Source organism: Podarcis gaigeae, assembly GCF_964106915.1.
Source record: "Podarcis gaigeae genome assembly, chromosome: 9".
Taxonomy (NCBI): Eukaryota; Metazoa; Chordata; class Lepidosauria; order Squamata; family Lacertidae; genus Podarcis; species Podarcis gaigeae.
Genome location: NC_139685.1, coordinates 6,748,812 through 6,767,310, shown reverse-complemented (window position 1 = coordinate 6,767,310; position 18,499 = coordinate 6,748,812). Strand labels below are relative to the sequence as shown.

Genomic DNA, 18,499 nt, shown 5'->3' with positions numbered 1-18,499 from the left:
CACTGGAGTGCCCAGTGCAACCAGCCCCAGATGGGTGGGGTGTAAAAAATAAAAAATAAAAAAATTATTAGTTGTAGTATTAGTATTATTAGTAGTATTATTATGGAATAGGTAAAGGTAAAGGGACCCCTGACCATTAGGTCCAGTTGTGACCGACTCTGGGGATGTGGCGGTCATCTCACTTTACTGGCCGAGGGAGCTGGCGTACAGATTCCGGGTCATGTGGCCAGCATGACTAAGCCGCTTCTGGCAAACCAGAGCAGCGCACGGAAACGCCGTTTACCTTCCCGCCGGAGTGGTACCTATTTATCTACTTGCACTTTGATGTGCTTTCGAACTGCTAGGTTGGCAGGAGCAGGGACCGAGCAACGGGAGCTCACCCCGTTGCGGGGATTCGAACCGCCAACCTTCTGATCGGCATGTCCGAGGCTCTGTGGTTTAACCCACAGCGCCACCCGCGTCCCCCCAGTTCCCTTAACGGTTCCTCAAAAGGTCTTGGATTCCAGACTCTATCATCTCAGTCACCTGCCTCTGCACATCTTCCTGTTTGGCACTAGCCTTCTTACACTGGAGTGCCCAGAAGTGGACACAGGACCCCAGGTGTGGTCTGACCAAGGCAGAATAGAGTGGCACTATGCTTTCTCTTGATCTGGAAATTAGACTTCTGTGGATGCAGCCTAGAATGACACTGGCCTTTTTGCTGTTGCATCACAGTTGACTCACTTTAAGCTTGTGGCCTAACAAGACCCCTAGATCCATTTCACTCGGAGTGCTGCTAAGCTAGTCCATCCTACACTTGCACATCTGGTGATTCCTGATGCCTGTTTCAAGCTACAGTTTTTGGTTCAGGTTCAGCTGTGATCCTGGTCTAGTTCTTGAATCCAAGCCAGTAAAAGATTCTGCAAGCTGTTTAGCCCCCCTGTAGTGGCTGCACGGGACGCAGGTGGTGCTGTAGGTTAGATCACAGAGCCTAGGACTTGCCGATCAGAAGGTTGGCGGTTTGAATCCCCGTGACGGGGTGAGCTCCCGTTGCTCGGTCCCTGCTCCTGCCAACCTAGCAGTTCGAAAGCACGTCAAAGTACAAGTAGATAAACAGGTACTGCTCTGACGGGAAGGTTAGCGGTGTTTCTGTGCACTGCTCTGGTTCGCCAGAAGCGGCTTAGTCATGCTGGCCACATGACCCAGAAGCTGTACACCAGCTCCCTCGGCCAGTAAAGTGAGATGAGCGCCACAACCCCAGAGTCGTCCACGACTGGACCTAATGGTCAGGGGTCCCTTTACCTTTACAGCTGCGCAGCTGTTCTGTGAATCCAGTCCAGTCAGCGGCCAGAACTGAAAAGGATAAATCAGGAGTCAGGATCGAGGAGGGAAGTCAGGAATTAAGGATTTGGGAACACACAGGAACTCAGGGAGACCAAGTTGCTCAAGCAAGGCTCAACTGGAACAGGAAGCTCTCCTACACTTCTTCCTGTCCCGGAGGACGAAGAGGCCAGCCTGGGTGGGAGGAGGGAGCCCAAAGCTCCCTGGAGAAGCTGCCATGTGCAATTCAGTTGTTTGCCACCCTGGGGAGTTGCTCATGGATAATAATAATAATAATAATAATAATTTATTATTTGTACCCCGCCCATCTGGCTGGGTTTCCCCAGCCACTCTGGGCGGCTTCCCTAGAAACCAAAAATACACTAAAATATCACACATTAAAAACTTCCCTGAACAGGGCTGCCTTAAGATGTCTTCTGAATGTCAGGTTTATTTATCACTTTATCGCTTTGACATCTGATGGGAGGGCGTTCCAAAGGGCGGGTGCCACTACTGAGAAGGCCCTCTGCCTGGTTCGCTGTAGCTTTGCTTCTCGCAATGAGGGAACCGCCAAAAGGACCTCGGCGCTGGACCTAAGCGTCTGGGCAGAACAATGGGGGTGGAAATGCTCCTTCAGGTATACTGGGCCAAGGCCATTTAGGGCTTTAAAGGTCAACACCAACACTTTGAATTGTGCTCAGAAACATCCAGCAAGATGCCACCTTCAGACCCATTCAGATCCAGTTCGGGAAGAACAAGAAATAATAATAACTATTATTATTGTCATCCTTCAGGAAGCAGGGCTTTTTCCGCTGTGGCTTTGGAGTAAATTGGGGTTAACTGTGATTCCTGCATTGCATAAGGTTGGACTAGGTATCCTTCGGGGTCTCTTTCAACTCTACAATTCCCATAAAAACTCTACAAAACCCATAAAAAGTGTTATTTCACCTTGTTTTTCATTTTGTAGAAAAGTCAGCACTATTTCATCCTGTTGCTATGTTCCTGTTGTTTTATGATTATTATTTTCCAAACGTGTTTATTAGTTTTAGAGGTTGTGTGTTTTCCCCCCATTCAGTGTGGATTTTACAAACAAAACAAAACAAAAACAAACATGTAAATTGCCCCATGAACAGCTTTGAAAGGCAATCAACTATTATGAGACAAACAAATTAAAGAAAATGAGAGCCTTAACAGGATGCCATGTTGTGTTTTTAAACAAAAAAGCATTATTTGAATTTATTAAAGCTTCACGTCAAAAATCAGAGCTGACTTTGACAGAAGGTTTCAAACCAACGAGTAAACCCCGAACAAAAACAAACAGCCCGACTGAAGAGCCAATTAGGTGCAGTAGTTAAGATTCTTGGACTTGGGACTGGGAGAGAGCAGGGTTCGAATCCCAACATTGGGACACTCTTAGCCTAGTGTACTGCACAGGGCTGTTGTGAGGAGAAAACGGGGAGGAGGAGAACTGTGTAAGTCACCTTCAGCCCCTTGCACTAGGTGGGCTACTGGCCTGATCCAGCCAGGCTCTTGTTATGTTTTCATTCATTTTGGAGCGAGTGGAAAACGAAACTGAATGGAGCCCATTTGGTTCAAAACAAATGCTCAGAGGAACAAATGGGAGTCCTACTGGAGACCATTTCCTTTGGCGGCCACATTAAAGAGCTATTTTGGGGTCAATAAAATGTATCTGTAAAATACACGCGCATAGGACCCTGTAGTGTAGTTGTGGGTCTTTATTTTATTTCCCTTTTTGTTGTTGAAAAACTCTATATAACATCGCTTAGGCTTAGCATTCTTATTGCTACCAAATTTATTGTGAGAGTGATATAAAACTTTTGTTTTGCCTATCATTTCAAAAATCCAGTAAAAATAAGAAAAAGAAAGAAAGAAAGAAAGAAAGAAAGAAAGAAAGAAAGAAAGAAAGAAAGAGGATCTTGCTGCTCCCACAGCAGAAGGAAAATGAAAATAAGGCTTTAAAAATAAATGAAAATGAAATGAGAATATTGAAACTAATATGAAGCCATATTTGCTAATATTTAGACTGATACAAGCCGAAAGAATCTACAGTTCACATCAATCCATCAAAACTGATGTCTAATTGTAGGGTGGTTTTTTTTGCCAATGTTACCACTTTGTTCATAGGTTGTTTGGTGGGTATTTTGGCTAGTGAAATGACACTGTAGCCATGCGGGAAACATTCACAAAACCATATCCGAGTGAGGGCAGGATCAGAAAATAATGATTCCTGCCCTCACTCTGAATGGCGAGGGAACAGTCCTGAGCTCCATTAAGGAGCAGAACCACCATCAGCACCAAATTGCATGGATCACTGGCCACAGCTGCCACAAATAAATGAAAAAGCCGCATTCCGGGGGGACAGGACAGTTGTATGAAATACACCCCCCCCCCAAAAAAATGCCTTTGATTTGAGGAGTGAAAGTTCTCAAAATACAATTCACTTTGGGGCTGAACTGAAAAGGCTACTTCCAAAAACACGTTAATAGCACCTTAAAGACCAACTAAGTTAGTTCTTGGTATGAGCTTTCGTGTGCATGCACACGAAAGCTCATACCAAGAACTAACTTAGTTGGTCTTTAAGGTGCTACTGGAAAGAATTTTGTTTTGTTTTGACTATGGCAGACCAACACGGCTACCTATCTGTAACGTTAATAGCAATACATAATATGGATATGATATGATATGATATATGATGATATGATTTCTGCCCCAGGAGGAGACCATGATAAAGTAGTAATATAAATGGGGCTACAGGAGGATTAATAGATTACAGAAAATGCTGGCATAGGGACTTTTAAGAACAGCTTTGCCAAGGACTGTGGCAAGGTGGTGGTGAAAGACAGATTATGGCTTAGACCTAAAGCAAATATGCTGCTACACCACCAAAATGTATTCTCCCCCCAGTGAAAATTTGAGTACTTTAGATCTGTTGGCACCTACTCATGGATTCGGCAGGCATTGAATATGAAGGTAAGGTACTAACTTCCATTGCATGTTATCTCTCAGATACTACATACCTTTACATGTCAGGCAATCAAATGTAGTCATATGCCATTGCAGATCCCCCAAGAAAACACTCTCAAAACACCCTCCCAAACTAGCTATGAGGTGTAGTGGTCAAATACAGTACAATGCTGGACATAAAGGGACCAAACATTCAGTAAATGCTGGCATATCCTGAGCAGATAGGAAACCGAAATTTGAAAGGAAGGGAAGTTTTAGGAGCACATTCATTTCAGACCTGGGATTCCCTCCACTGAATCGCATTTCCTATTCAGTGACACACACATCATACTTGGGAAACAAATGGATTAGCAATACTTACTCATCCTGGTCCCCTGTCTGGTCATATATATACCAGTTATCATCAGAAGCAAAGTTGCCATCCATGGAGAGGTCGTCGGTCACCAGCCCTTCGGAAGACATCCTATTTGCTTCTGTCCGGCAGGATAAATGCAAAGAATAATGGGGGGAGGGGTGCGTGAGATTTTTTTCTTAGCTATAGATTTAACCCTTCTTATTAAGCATCTGTCCCGCAGCTGATTCAGGTTAACTTGCTGAGTTTAAACCCCCATTGCGCCCGGCTCTGGCAGCTGTGAGACTCAACTCTTTCTTTCCTTTCGCTCCTTCTGCCTCTTTCTCCCTCCCACTTTACTCTGTAGAACTTGGCTCCAAGTGACTCCTGTTTCAACAGCTGATGAAAACAAAGGAGAATAGAGAGCGTGGCCATAAAAATCTCGCTTGGGAGAGTCTGGGTCATGACATGAGACAAGGAGATTAAAAGGAACCAAGGGCAGGTTGAATTGGGTTCCTGCCCGCCCACCCTCCACTGCGGAGAACGCCAGACCCAGAATGAACCAAACCAATTGTTTTCTTTACTTAACAGAGGTTTACGTGAATCTCGGGAGCAGGGCGGAGGAGGGGGTTGAAGCAAAAATGATTAAAGATGGCTTTAAAAGAGGATTGGGCAAATTGGCTCTTCTTACATTCTCATGGGAGAGGGCTCTTGGGCTCAGATCCTGCGGGTGGGCTTCCCCTGGGGGGAATCTGGTTGGCCACCATGAAAACAGGATGCTGGAGTAAGTGGGGCCAATGGGCCTGATTCACCAGGCACTTCTTGGGTTCCATGTCCCAACTCCTCCCAATTTAAGCCAAACCATGCTCTCCATTTCTAAAAAACAGTAGCTAAGGAGGCAAAGGTCCGTATAGTTAAAGCTATGGTTTTCCCAGTCGTGATGTATGGAAGTGAGAGCTGGACCATAAAGAAGGCTGACCACCGAAGAATTGATGCTTTTGAATTCTGGTGCTGGAGGAGACTCTTGAGAGTCCCATGGACTGCAAGAAGATCAAACCTCTCCATTCTGAAGGAGATCAGCCCTGAGGGCTCACTGGAAGGACAGATCCTGAAGCTGAGGCTCCAGCTGATGGCCCAGCTGAAAGCAACGAGGTCATCCCCACATCTGGAGCCAGGGCAGGCTCAGGCCCCTGACTCGGCCCAGCTGGTGCTTGTTGCAGGGGAACCTGTGCAGGCTGGGGCTCTTCAGGATCAGGCCCCAGACTCGGTTCAGATGCTGCCTGAGGCAGAGGATCCGGTGCGGACCGAGACTCCACCGGTTTCCGAGTCCGAGCCCAAGTCCCAGGCCATCACACAGGGGGAGCAAGTTCCATAGTTTAACTGTGCAGATTGTGAGGGCTACTAGCCACTAACTATTCCAGAACACCAGGAAGAACTTTCTGAGAATGAGAGCTGTTTGACAATGGAATGGTCTCCCTCAGGAGGTGATGGACTCTCCTTCCTTGGAGGATTGTAAGCAGAGATTGGGAGGCCATCTGCCATGGATGTTTTAGCTGGGATTCCTGCATTGCATAGGGTTGGACTAGATGACCCTTGGTCTACAATTCTATGATTCTATGAATTCAGATCACCAAAATCAAAGAAGATGTACAAGGAAGGATTTCAGAATTTCTGAGGGGGGAGTCACACAGGTGGCACATTCAGAGCCAGAGTCTACACCAGGCACCCCCAACCTCCGGCCCTCCAGATGTTTTGGACTACTATTCCCATCATCCCTGACCACTGGTCCTGTTAGCTAGGGATCATGGGAGTTGTAGGCCAAAACATCTGGAGTGGCGCAGGTTGGGGGTTCCTGGTCTACACCTTCCCCCTTTGGACCGGAGGGATCCACATTCCCATCTGTACGGTCCCCTCGTCTCCCCACAGACCTTGCCAAGCATGAATGGGGCATCTCACAGTGACCGCTTTGCAAGAGCCAAATTCTTGCTCGCTCTCCCAGCATGGAGTCCACACTCCGCCCTGCGTTTGCCCGAAACTCGATCCCTTTGCTCCTCTGCCTAACCTCTGCCTGGGAAAGCAAAGGCTTTGATCGGGACTGCGAGGGAAGAGATTGATGGCTGCAATAAAGCCCCTGCGTATTCTTCATTTCCCACTATCCATCACTCCCCAGAGAGCATTTTGCTTTTCGCCAAAATGAATAGCGCAACAGTGAATTGGGAAGTGTTTGAGGGGTGGGAGGGGATGGAGGAGCAGAGAGTGCAATGAGAGCATATTGCATGTGGCTTTTAATAAAAACGATAAGAGATCTGACTCAAGAACAGCTTTTGATTTCTTTTAGAGGGAGTTAATTCAATTCAATTGAACTTTGCGCAGGAAGGTAGCTCAGCTGAGCCAGGAATCTGGGCTTGAAAGTCATCCTGGATGGTGGCTGCCATTGTTAAAACATAGGTCTGACTCAGAGTAGACCCATTGAAATTAATTGAACCTAAGTTAGTCGGGCCCATTCACTTCAATGGGTTTGTTCTGAGTAAGACTTGCAAGTGAATCTAAGCAAACCGAAACAGGGTCCATTTTGCAAGCGTGGGCAGGAGGCAGGCAGAGCACACGTGATATTGGGGGCTCTCTTGGAATCTGGGACTGCAGCAACGGGAAGAAACAGGACCCTCTTGGGAGGTGAATGCTCCACACTCTCTCCATCCAGACTCAGGCTGTATACATGCGTAAATGAACCATAGATCATAAAGATGCCACAGACGTCTGTGTCTCATTGTCCTAAAGTAAACACAGTCCCCAAGAAGTGCAACTGATACCCCTGGACTCTTGCACTCTTGAGGAGGGGGCGCCATATAACAAGACGTTTCATTGACAAACTGGCCTCATTCCCTAGATCTGAGAATGTAAGAGGAGCCTGCTGGATCAGGCCAATGGCCCATCTGGTCCAGTGTTCAAGCAGGATCTGAGCACAAGGGCCCTCTCCCTTCTGTGGTTTCCAGAAAAAGTACTGTGGCATTCGGCTATGGAGACAGCATAGCCATTGTGGCTAGGTAAAGTTAAAGGGACCCCTGACCATTAGGTCCAGTCGCGGACGACTCTGGGGTTGCGGTGCTCATCTCACTTTATTGGCCGAGGGAGCCGGCGTACAGCTTCCGGGTCATGTGGCCAGCAGGACTGGCAAACCAGAGCAGCACATGGAAACGCCGTTTACCTTCCCGCCGGAGCGGTACCTATTTATCTACTTTGACGTGCTTTCGCACTGCTAGGTTGGCAGGAGCAGAGACCGAGCAACGGGAGCTCACCCCGTCGCGGGGATTCAAACCGCCGACCTTCTGATCAGCAAGTCCTAGGCTCTGTGGTTTAACCCACAGCGCCACCCGCGTCCCTTTACTATTGTGGCTAGTAGCTGCCAATAACTGTCTCCTCCATGAACTGGTCCACTCGCTTCCAATATTTTGATCCGTTTTGCGGTGGCCACATGTCCTGATTTACAGAGGACCATCCTAGTCTGTTTGAAGGCTTCCTCTAACTGACTGTTCATGCCCAGTTCAGTGATACAGATCCATAATAAAATAAAGCAAGGACCTTGGAGAGGCCCACCTGCAGTTTGCCCCTGGAAGGCAGGCTGGGCAGACAGGCAGCTCCCAGTCTCGCTCCCTGGGGCAAGAGGGCTTGTATTTAAATCTACTTAAATCTGAAGCTGCATTTATACATCAAAACACATGCAAATTCTATGCCAATCTTCCCCCTCTTTTTTAAGGCAGTGTGTTTAAAGTAGCTACCCTTCTCTAGCAGAAAAGTTTTCCAGGAGTATTTCATATGAATTAGGTAACCCCCAAAGAGTATTTTGTTGAAGTTCAAATGATAACAGCCATTGCAGTAAGTTCCAGGGTAGGTAGGTAGGTAGGTAGGTAGGTAGGTTAATAGGTGTACAAAATCAATATATCTACAGAAATGTATGAAGGACCAGAATGCAGCTCAGCAATCAACACCTCACCCTTTAAAAACGAAACAAAACTCTCACACACTCCTCCTTCCTGCAAAGAGCTCAAAATCACAATATGAAATTCACTGCATGTATGACGATAAAGGAAAACATTATGAAAATGGTATATAGATGGTATATCACCCCGGTTAAGCTTGCAAAAATGTTCAAAACATGTAATAAGTGTTGGAAATGTAAAAAAAAGGAAGGGTCTTCTTTCCATATGTGGTGGGAGTGTAAGAAGGTGAAGGGCTTCTGGGAAATGATATATAACGAGTTGAAAAAGATGTTTAAATATACATTTGTAAAGAAACCAGAAGCTTTTTTGTTAGGAATTACAGGAAGAGAAATTAATAAAAGTGACTACAAACTTTTTCAATATGCAGTGACTGCGGCAAGAATTTTAATGGCCCAAAAATGGAAACAAGAGGAATTACCGACAGTGGAAGAGTGGAGAATGAAACTTATGGACTTTGCAGAACTAGATAAAATGACTGGGAAAATTAGACACCAGAAAGATCACAAGTTCACTGAGGACTGGAGAAAGTTTACGATTTATCTGGAAAATATCTGTGATGAACAGACAACGCTAGTCGGTTTTAAAGAGGCTTTGTGATGAGAAAGGGTATTGTAAAAGAAAACGAGATGAAAGGATATTATCAACTGGCAATATATTATAAAGGAAATGCGTAATAAATATAAAATATGAGGATTGTGGGAGGAGCTGGTGGAAGTCAAAAACTTGTAATTTGGCAAATATGGTAATGTTTGAATAATTTGTAAAAGAGAAATTTGTAATAATAATAATAATAATAATAATAATAATAATAATAAAAAAGAGCTCAAAATCACTTAATGCCCCCCCCCACTTTATCCTACAATAACCCTGCAAGGTAGGTGGGGCTACTTCTGCACTCCACCCCAAGGAAAGCTGAGTCTTGTTTTCCCCTGCCTACGTACCAACCAGTTCCCATTCCAGTATGTTGAGGGGGGATTTGGGAAAGTGTCTCAGAAGGCAACCTGACCCACTTTGGAAGAGCTAAAGGCAGCTGCAAACGTGCGAGGGATTATTAAGGCAAGATGCAAGGCTATTCAGTTCCAGCAGCACCTGTTGCAACTGAAAGGTGGACCTGGGGCTTTGTGTACACACAGGACAGCTTTGTTCTCCTGGTCTGGATACATGGTGCTTTGCAGACTTAATACAGATCAAGCCACACTCTTCTGTGCCCAAATTCTGTATCCTTTATCCTCTCCCCACTCTCTTTCCCTCTCTCCAGGGAAACAGCCTGAGGAAAAAAAATTGCTGCAGGCAAACTAAAGAGAGGCAGAAAGAAGAATTCGATTCATGCATGGGATTTTTATTTTCTTCTTCAGATGGAAGCATCCTGCTGGTACCTGTTTGCCCTCTGAGGTGGGGTGGCCCAGCCACAGGTTTTGCATCTCAGTGAGGACAGGGTCTCAGACTCACCACAGCTATGTGCCAGCAATTCCAAGGGAGGGCCAGAAATTAACAGATGCGTTCAATCAGATATATTATACTTCCACAAGTAAAAAGGTAAAGGGACCCCTGACCATTAGGTCCAGTCGTGACCGACTCTGGGGTTGTGGCGCTCATCTCGCTTTACGGGTCGAGGAAGCTGGCGTACAGCTTCCGGGTCATGTGGCCAGCATGACTAAGCCGCTTCTGGTGAACCAAAGCAGCGCATGGAAATGCCGTTTACCTTCCCGCTGGAGCGGTACCTATTTATCTATTTGTACTTTGATGTGCTTTTGAACTGCTAGGTTGGCAGGAGCAGGGACCGAGCAACAGGAGCTCACCCCATTGTGGGGATTTGAACCGCCGACCTTCTGGTCGGCAAGTCCTAGGCTCTGTGGTTTAATCCACAGCACCACCCACGTCCCTCCATAAGTACTGACTGTAACCAAATGTTTGTTCTGAGTACCTGGCAGCTGTTTGAGAATCCAGGAAGCTCTAGCTTTCATCTGCAACTGGCTGCACATCAGTTTGAGCATTTTGAACTGCTGTGGTGTTGTGGTAGCACCACAAATCCACACAGTAGCATGAAAATTAGACCTGAAGTGGGAAATAGATGGCTGGAGTGCCTAAAAAATATAGCCATTTGGGAAGTTGCCTGAAAGCAGTCAGAGCATTTGTCCATCTGGCTCCATCTTTCCTACCAAAAGCTGTTTTAGACAGCAGTCTCTCCCAAGGCAACCCGGAGATACCACGGACTGAGCCTGGGACCTTCTGCATGAACAGCATGTTCTCTACCACCAAGCTATGTCCCTTCTCAGATCTCATATGAGGCAAGTTCAGGTAGACAGTGAAGAGATGACTCACAGGCCCCATCCACCATTTCACTAGGCTGAAAAAGAAGAAGAATTTGGATTTGATATCCCACTTTATCACTACCCAAAGGATTCTCCAAGTGGCTAACATTCTCCTTTTCCTTCCTCCCCCACAACAAACACTCTGTGAGGTGAGTGGGGCTGAGAGACTTCAGAGAAGTGTGACTAGCCCAAGGTCACCCAGCAGCTGCATGTGGAGGAGCGGAGACGTGAACCCGGTTCACCAGATTACGAGGCTATCGCTCTTAACCACTACACCACGCCAATATATTCCAAACTGTCACTTCTCCATCTAACATAAAAGGATGCTCTGAATCTATGCATAAACTAGAGGCAGCTAACCTGCAGCCTTCCAGATGCTGAGTGATTCCAACTCATTCCTGACAATTGGTTGGAGGGCCAAAGGTAAACCAATCTCTTGTTTCAAACAGCTTTCTTCCCTGTGACCGAGATGTTTTCAAGAGTCTAACAAATGGGGTGGGGGTTGGGGCAAAGAACAGTGGCTTATATGAAACCAAAAGAAACAAGCATTATGCCCTGCTGGGTTCATGAAGGCTGATCAAGAATTGCTTGAAGATGAAAGCATCACCGCCAGTGGAGTCTTCTTGGCATCTTCTCCTGCTGAACAGGTGAAAGGTGGACAGGAGGAACAATCCTAGTGGAATCAATGGCTCCCAAAGCCATTGGATGACTGAACAGGCTGCAAAACCTTGCCAACCCAACACCTTCCTCGCCTGACCTAGATTAGGAGCAGTTGCTGTGATGTTCTCCAGATGTTCAGTTCCAACTCCCATCAGCCCGGCAAGGACAGCCAATGGTCAGGGATGATGTTGCAGCTGCAGTCCAATTACATCTGGAGGTCATCACTCTGCCCCCAACCTCAGTAAAAGGAGGTTGCCCCCATCAATATGCCCCCATCAATAATGAATCATATTGCAAACAGCAGTTTTGCAGCCTGTCTGAGTCTGGGATGCTTCCTGTTAAGAACATGTTGTGGCCTGCAGTGGGATTGCGATAGGGCACTATCTCTGTGTTCTTGTGGTATTGGAGCCTTGGCCATTATCTGCTGCTATTTCCTCATGTCAAAAAGGCCTTGTCCCTTATCTCACTACTCCCAGGGGCTGGGGCTCGGGGGGGGGGGGGGAGAAGCATGGCATCAGCTTCCCCGGCAGAGAAGAAGGGGTGAGGGAAGATCTACATCAGGAACAAGGGGGGGGGGAAGAAGAATCAACATGGGGATTTGCTGCCCTGGTGAATTATGGTGCCTGAGGCAGTTGCCCCACCTTGCCACATGGGTGGGCCGGCCCTGTTGGTGGCAGAGCTCATGCTTTATGCGCAGATGGATGGAGGCTCGATCTCTGGCATCTCTAGGTAGGGCTGGTGTTATGTACTGAGTTGAATAGGATCCAAAATGCAGCAGTCTGATTGGTCCTAGAACAATAGGATCCAAAATGCAGCAGTCTGATTGGTCCTAGAACAATAGGATTCAGAATGCAGTAGTCTGATAGGTCCTAGAACAATGGAGCAGTATGATTGGTCTGCAGGAGCCACCTAATCCAGCTCCAGGAGGAAGTGAATCCACAACCTGATTGGCCTACAGGAGAATCCCGGAATTAGCCAATCATGTGCAGCCCATGGTGTAAATAATGTACATAAAGCAGATATTGTGGGGGAACTTCCATTCCTCCTCAACACTATGAGCTGAATAAACAGCATGAAATCCACTCTCGACTCCGAGTATATTTCAGCTGGGAAAGAAGGAAGCCTGAAATTCTGACAGAGCAGAGGCCCAAAGGCCAAACAACATTTCGGGGGGCCCAGGCCAGAAGTAGTAGAAGCAAAAGACAGCACTTCTTCAAGCAGTGCATAGTTGAGCTATGGAACTAGGCAGTGATGGGGACCAACCTAGATGGCTTTAAAAGACAATTCGGCAAATGAATGGAGAAGAGGGCTATGGATGACTCCTAGCCACAATGGCTATGCTCTATCTTTGCAGTGGGAGGCAGCAATGCATCTGAATTCCACAGGTGGGGGTTGGTTCTTGTGTTTGGGTCCTGCCTGCTGGTTTCCCACAGCCACTCTGAGAACAGGGATAGCAGGCCAAGCAAAAAGGCCCAATTCCTCCTCACCCCCCTCAGAACTGCATCGTCATATTATGGCAGGTGAAGATGATAGACTATATGGAACTTGCCAAACTGACTGGGAGAATCTGAGACCAGAGAGAAGAGACGGTGGAAGAAGATTGGAAGAAGTTTAAAGAATATCTGATAAATGTTGGGAATGTAAAGAGACGGAAGGTACATTCTTTCACCTTTGGTGGACATGCCCAAGGATTAAGACTTTCTGGGAGATGATCTATAATGAAATGAAAAAGGTATTTAAATATACCTTCCTGAAGAAGCCTTTCTCCTGGGCATGGTTGGCCAATTGGTGCCAAAGAAGGACAGAACTTTCTTTATGTATGCTACAACAGCAGCAAGAATACTTATTGCAAAGTACTGGAAGACACAAGATCTACCCACCCAGGAAGAATGGCAGACGAAGGTGATGGACTACATGGAACTGGTGGAAATGACTGGCAGAATCCGAGACCAAGGAGAAGAGTCGGTGGAAGAAGATTGGAAGAAATTTAAAGTTTACTTACAGAAACATTGTAAAATTAATGAATGTTAGAAGGATGCTGGAATGAAGTTATGTGGTTTTAGCAGAAATGTTATAAAGGGCTAAGTAAAAATGGATTGTTAATTGGTGAAAGAAGAGAATGTAAAATTACAGTATATTAAGATAAATTATTAGGATAAAAACAAAGATGGAAAGGATTTGCTGAAATATCTAACTGAACTAGAATACAAAAAAGGGAGGTGTGAGGAGGTCAAGGAAACAAGCAAATGAAAGATAAGTTATGGGAAGGTTTGATTTGTTTTTTAATTGTTTGTATTTTTCTGTTTTTTCCCCTTTTGTTTGTTTTTACTTATTGTGATGTATTGTCTTGTTTTTTTGCTTAATTTGGTGTTTTCTCTTTTTTCCTTTTGTAACCTTTAAAACTTTAATAAATATTATTCTTTTTTAAAAAAAAAGAATATCTGAAAAAATATGTTAATATTTAAATTTCACAATAGCCTTGGAAGTGGATATAGACTGTAGGGTTAAAAGTAGAAGATAGTGCATTTTGAAATAGTATTATTTGTAAGTGATAAAATGTGAAGATTTTTATGGTAAAAGTAGGCGTGATAAAAAATGGTTAAAAATTATGATATATGTAAACTGCTAAAGATGATGTAAAATGAAAATCAGATAGGGGGACTTGGGGAAGCTCATCTAACAATGTTTAGAAAAAATAAGGATAAGACAAGAATTTGTTTGTTTTGTTTGTTTTTCTGTTTGTGTTGTTTAGTTGTGTTATAAAATGAATAAAAAGAAATTGGGGGGAAAGAAAGAAAGAACTGCATCATCATACAGTGGTACCTCGGGTTAAGTACTTAATTCGTTCCGGAGGTCTGTACTTAACCTGAAACTGTTCTTAACCTGAAGCACCACTTTAGCTAATGGGGCCTCCTGCTGCTGCTGCACCGCCGGAGCACAATTTCTGTTCTCATCCTGAAGCAAAGTTCTTAACCTGAAGCACTATTTCTGGGTTAGTGCAGTCTGTAACCTGAAGCGTATGTAACCCGAGGTACCACTGTATTGGGGAAAGGTTCACTTGTTGGACTGCGGCTTGCCATCCACATTGCAGAAGAAAAGTCCTGCCATAACCTGCCCACTCAAATCAACCATCTCTGCATCATCTCGTTGTTGTTGTAATGGAGATTAGTGCAGCCCTCATTGTTTATTTAGCAAAAATTCATCAACGGCTGTGAGCTGACCTCAAGCCAAGGAGATAGGTAACTATACAACCTTAAGAAGACATCTGAAGCAGTGTTGCCATATGTCCAGCATTTCCTGGACATATCTGGCCATCGGCTGTCGGAAACAGTGTGTGAGCGTAAATCGCTGACATCCAGGAAAATCCGCATTTATGGCAACCCATGTCGGCAGTATTGTTTCTGGCGATTTCCCTTAAAAATAGCTCAACAACTTTCCCCAAAGAATCTCAACAACTTTTCTGTCTGGATTTTCACTCCTTGAAATATGGCAACCCTATCCGAAGGCAGCCCTGTATAGAGAAGTCTTCTAAATGGTGTGTGTGTGTGTGTGTGTGTGTGTGTGTGTGTGTGTGTGTTGGAAGCTGCCCAGAGTGGCTGGGGCAACCAGCCCCAGATGGGTGGGGTGTAAAAAATAAAAAATAAAAATATTATTAGTTGTAGTATTAGTATTATTAGTAGTATTATTATGGAATAGGTAAAGGTAAAGGGACCCCTGACCATTAGGTCCAGTTGTGACCGACTCTGGGGATGTGGCGGTCATCTCACTTTACTGGCCGAGGGAGCTGGCGTACAGATTCCGGGTCATGTGGCCAGCATGACTAAGCCGCTTCTGGCAAACCAGAGCAGCGCACGGAAACGCCGTTTACCTTCCCGCCGGAGTGGTACCTATTTATCTACTTGCACTTTGATGTGCTTTCGAACTGCTAGGTGGGCAGGAGCAGGGACCGAGCAACGGGAGCTCACCCCGTCGCGGGGATTTGAACCGCTGACCTTCTGATCGGCAAGTCCTAGGCTCTGTGGTTTAACCCACAGCAAATAGAATGCCCTTATTTTCATCAGAGAAATGTTGGAGGCTTTGCATCAAGGCTTAGAGTGTTTAACCTCTGGGTGCAGAGGGAAGGCCTGGAATATGCTTAGGGTACATCAAAGGAATGGGCCGGGTGGGTGATGAAGGCTGGTTCACTAATCTTCAGGGCCCCCCACCAAGAGGAGAGGTCAACCAAACAAGAATCACAGCCTTCCCACAGTGATTCGGGTTTAATCTCTGCTTGGTGGGAGTCCTGTCCCGAGTAGGAAGAGAGTTTGGAGTTCAGCCCTTCCTGGACAAGGAGGTTGCTTAACAAAACCACGGCCACTGGCGAAGGCTGTCTGTGCTTCAACCCTGAACACACAATAATAATAATATTAAAGCTCTGGCTCTAGAGGCCCAGAGTAAATGCAGGGTAACTCGAGAGCAATAAAAATACAGATTTAGAATGAATTTAGGTGAGACGCCATCCACGCAATTGCTAAATGCATGAACAGGTTTTTTGAAAGTAAATTGCAAATGTGGAGCATTTAACCTTTTGCTCTTACATCACCTAACAGTGATGTACCTGGCCTTTGATACTTGAGACTCACACTATTGTTTGACTGTAAATTATTTCAGTTGATTTTCTGTGGTTGTAAACAGCCCTGGGACCTTCAGGTGAAAGGGAAGAAATCTAACAGATAATAATAAAGTACTCCTTTCCCCATTCGCTCCAATAGAAGCTGCTGCAAATAGCAAGTGCAGGGGCCCAATATGGATCAGGACCACAACAGAGGCGACAAAGAGCAAAAGCTCCCAACCTCTCATGCCAAGATTCAGATTCAGATCAGGCCCCCTTTGCATTGAGGGGGGGAGAGAAGCTTCCATTGGGATGAATGGGAAATGGAGGAAATCACGGTGACTGAAGAGCTCACTTTATTTTAAAAAATACATTACAATATAATTTATATCCACTTTGTATTGGTTAGCAAATCTGAAATACAAGCATCATAAACAATTCTTCTTTAAAACAAGAAAACAAGCCCATGTTAAAATCAGATGCTTCACCTATTTTGAAGTCCTGCCAATGAACATGTCTTTATTCATGCGAAAGCTCCCCCAACTTTCCCATAAATATTCCTGAATGCCTTTGAAACTTTACTCTGGAGAGTAGTCATATTGATAATGACAGCTTGGGGTTAAGTGGAAATTGGCAGAGCTCTAAACAAAGCATCCAATTTTTAATGTGTTTGAAGATTTAAATTCCAGCAACTACACATAAATCCCAGCAAATGCGTAAGAGAAAAACTCAGGAACTCCAGAAATTAAATTATACCGGACAGAAAAAGGTACAATTCTTGTTTTATTCTCTCTCTCTCTCTCTCTCTCTCTCTCTCTCTCTCTCTCACACACACACACACACACACACACACAGAGAGAGAGAGAGAGAGAGAGAGAGAGAGAGAGAGAGAGAGAGAGACTTCTTAACAGGAAAGAATTCATATAATACTTCCTGGTTCTAATTAAGACAAATTCTAAAGAGGATTTGAAAACAAAACTTTTGTACTTTGGATCACCAGGAATGCTGATTTCATAAGAAAGAAAGTGGCCAGCTTTCTTTGTACTGTACAACAATCCCCACAGGTTGAATAACTGGGGACTTTAAACGTTACTGTTCAGTACGGTGGTTATAGAGAACTTTTTTTGCGGCTTTTTTAAAAGGCTAACCGTTTAACACATGGCCAGCCTGAAGTTCATTGGTAAAGGAAATAAGATGGTTTGAAGGCAGAGCAGGTAAAACAGAATATTACCTTGTTTGCAATCAAGATCTCCAAAGGCAGGCTAGCAGAGAGAGAAGGCTAACTTCTCCCCAGTAGGTAGACAAAACAACTTGATGAGAGGAGTCCAGATTGTTCAAAGACATGCAAAATCTGCTGATTTCCCCCCTTCCTCCCCAGAGGTGCCCCCTTGGAACCTGTTTTCCTCAAGAGCTCATTGCCTGGGGTTCAGCCTTGAGAGGCGAGGGAAGTCTGCAAAGCCCAGCTGAGCCCAAGTCTCCCCTCATCTGACCAGGGGATCCCGGGAGAGATGCAGCCCCAGGGAGGCACACTTGGGAGGCAAAGTTCAGCTGGCGGGCAGAGAGTGAAGGATCTCCTCCAGGCAAAGAACTTTATCCCCTTCACGGCTAAAAGGGCTTGGCTTGGGGCCAGCCCAGGGATCAGAAAATTGAAAACAAGCAGCCCTGTGATTCTCCTCCTCCACGGCTGGTCTAGGAAGGCAGCAGAGAAGCCCTTCCACCCACAAGGATTTTGTCCATCCCTCTGTTCTATTCTTAATCCCTCTGGCCTAAAAGTGTTGTGAGTGTGGAGGGAGTTCTTCATTCACTTATTCATTTACTGCGTTTTTGTCCATCTCTTCCTTCAAGGAGCTCAAGGAGGCGTACATGGTCCTCCTTCTCCTCATTTAATCTGCACAACAACCCTGTGAGGTGGGTTAGGCTGAGAAAAGACAGTGATTTAGACCACTATTAGCATATAAACGAGGGATGTGGGTGGTGCTTTGGGTTAAACCACAGAGCCCAGGACTTGCCGATCGGAAGGTCGGCGGTTTGAATCCCTGCGATGGGGTGAGCTCCCGTTGCTTGGTCCCTGCTCCTGCCAACCTAGCAGTTCGAAAACACGTCAAAGTGCAAGTAGATAAATAGGTACCACTGTGGCAGGAAGGTAAACGGCATTTCCGTGCGCTCTGGTTCACCAGAAGCGGCTTAGTCATGCTGGCCACATGACCCAGAAAAACCGTCTGCGGACAAACGTCAGCTCCCTCGGCCAGTAAAGCGAGGTGAGCGCGCAACCCCAGAGTCATTCGCGACTGGACTTAACTGTCAGGGGTCCTTTACCTTTAGT

The 18,499-nt window shown here is 45.6% G+C and overlaps 1 protein-coding gene across 1 annotated transcript in view; it reads right to left on the bottom strand.

Annotated features, from left to right (window-relative positions):
• Positions 1 to 17,820, bottom strand: part of STRA6 (signaling receptor and transporter of retinol STRA6) — a 55,375-nt gene extending 37,555 nt beyond the window's left edge. Inside the window, exons 1-2 of the mRNA XM_083698285.1 lie at positions 17,408 to 17,820; positions 4,646 to 4,757 (exon numbers count right to left, since the gene is read on the bottom strand). Coding sequence (XP_083554411.1) covers positions 4,646 to 4,746 — 101 coding nt within the window. The 5' untranslated portion in view covers positions 4,747 to 4,757; positions 17,408 to 17,820. The remainder of the gene's footprint in view (positions 1 to 4,645; positions 4,758 to 17,407) is intronic.
• Positions 17,821 to 18,499: the final 679 nt, after the last annotated feature.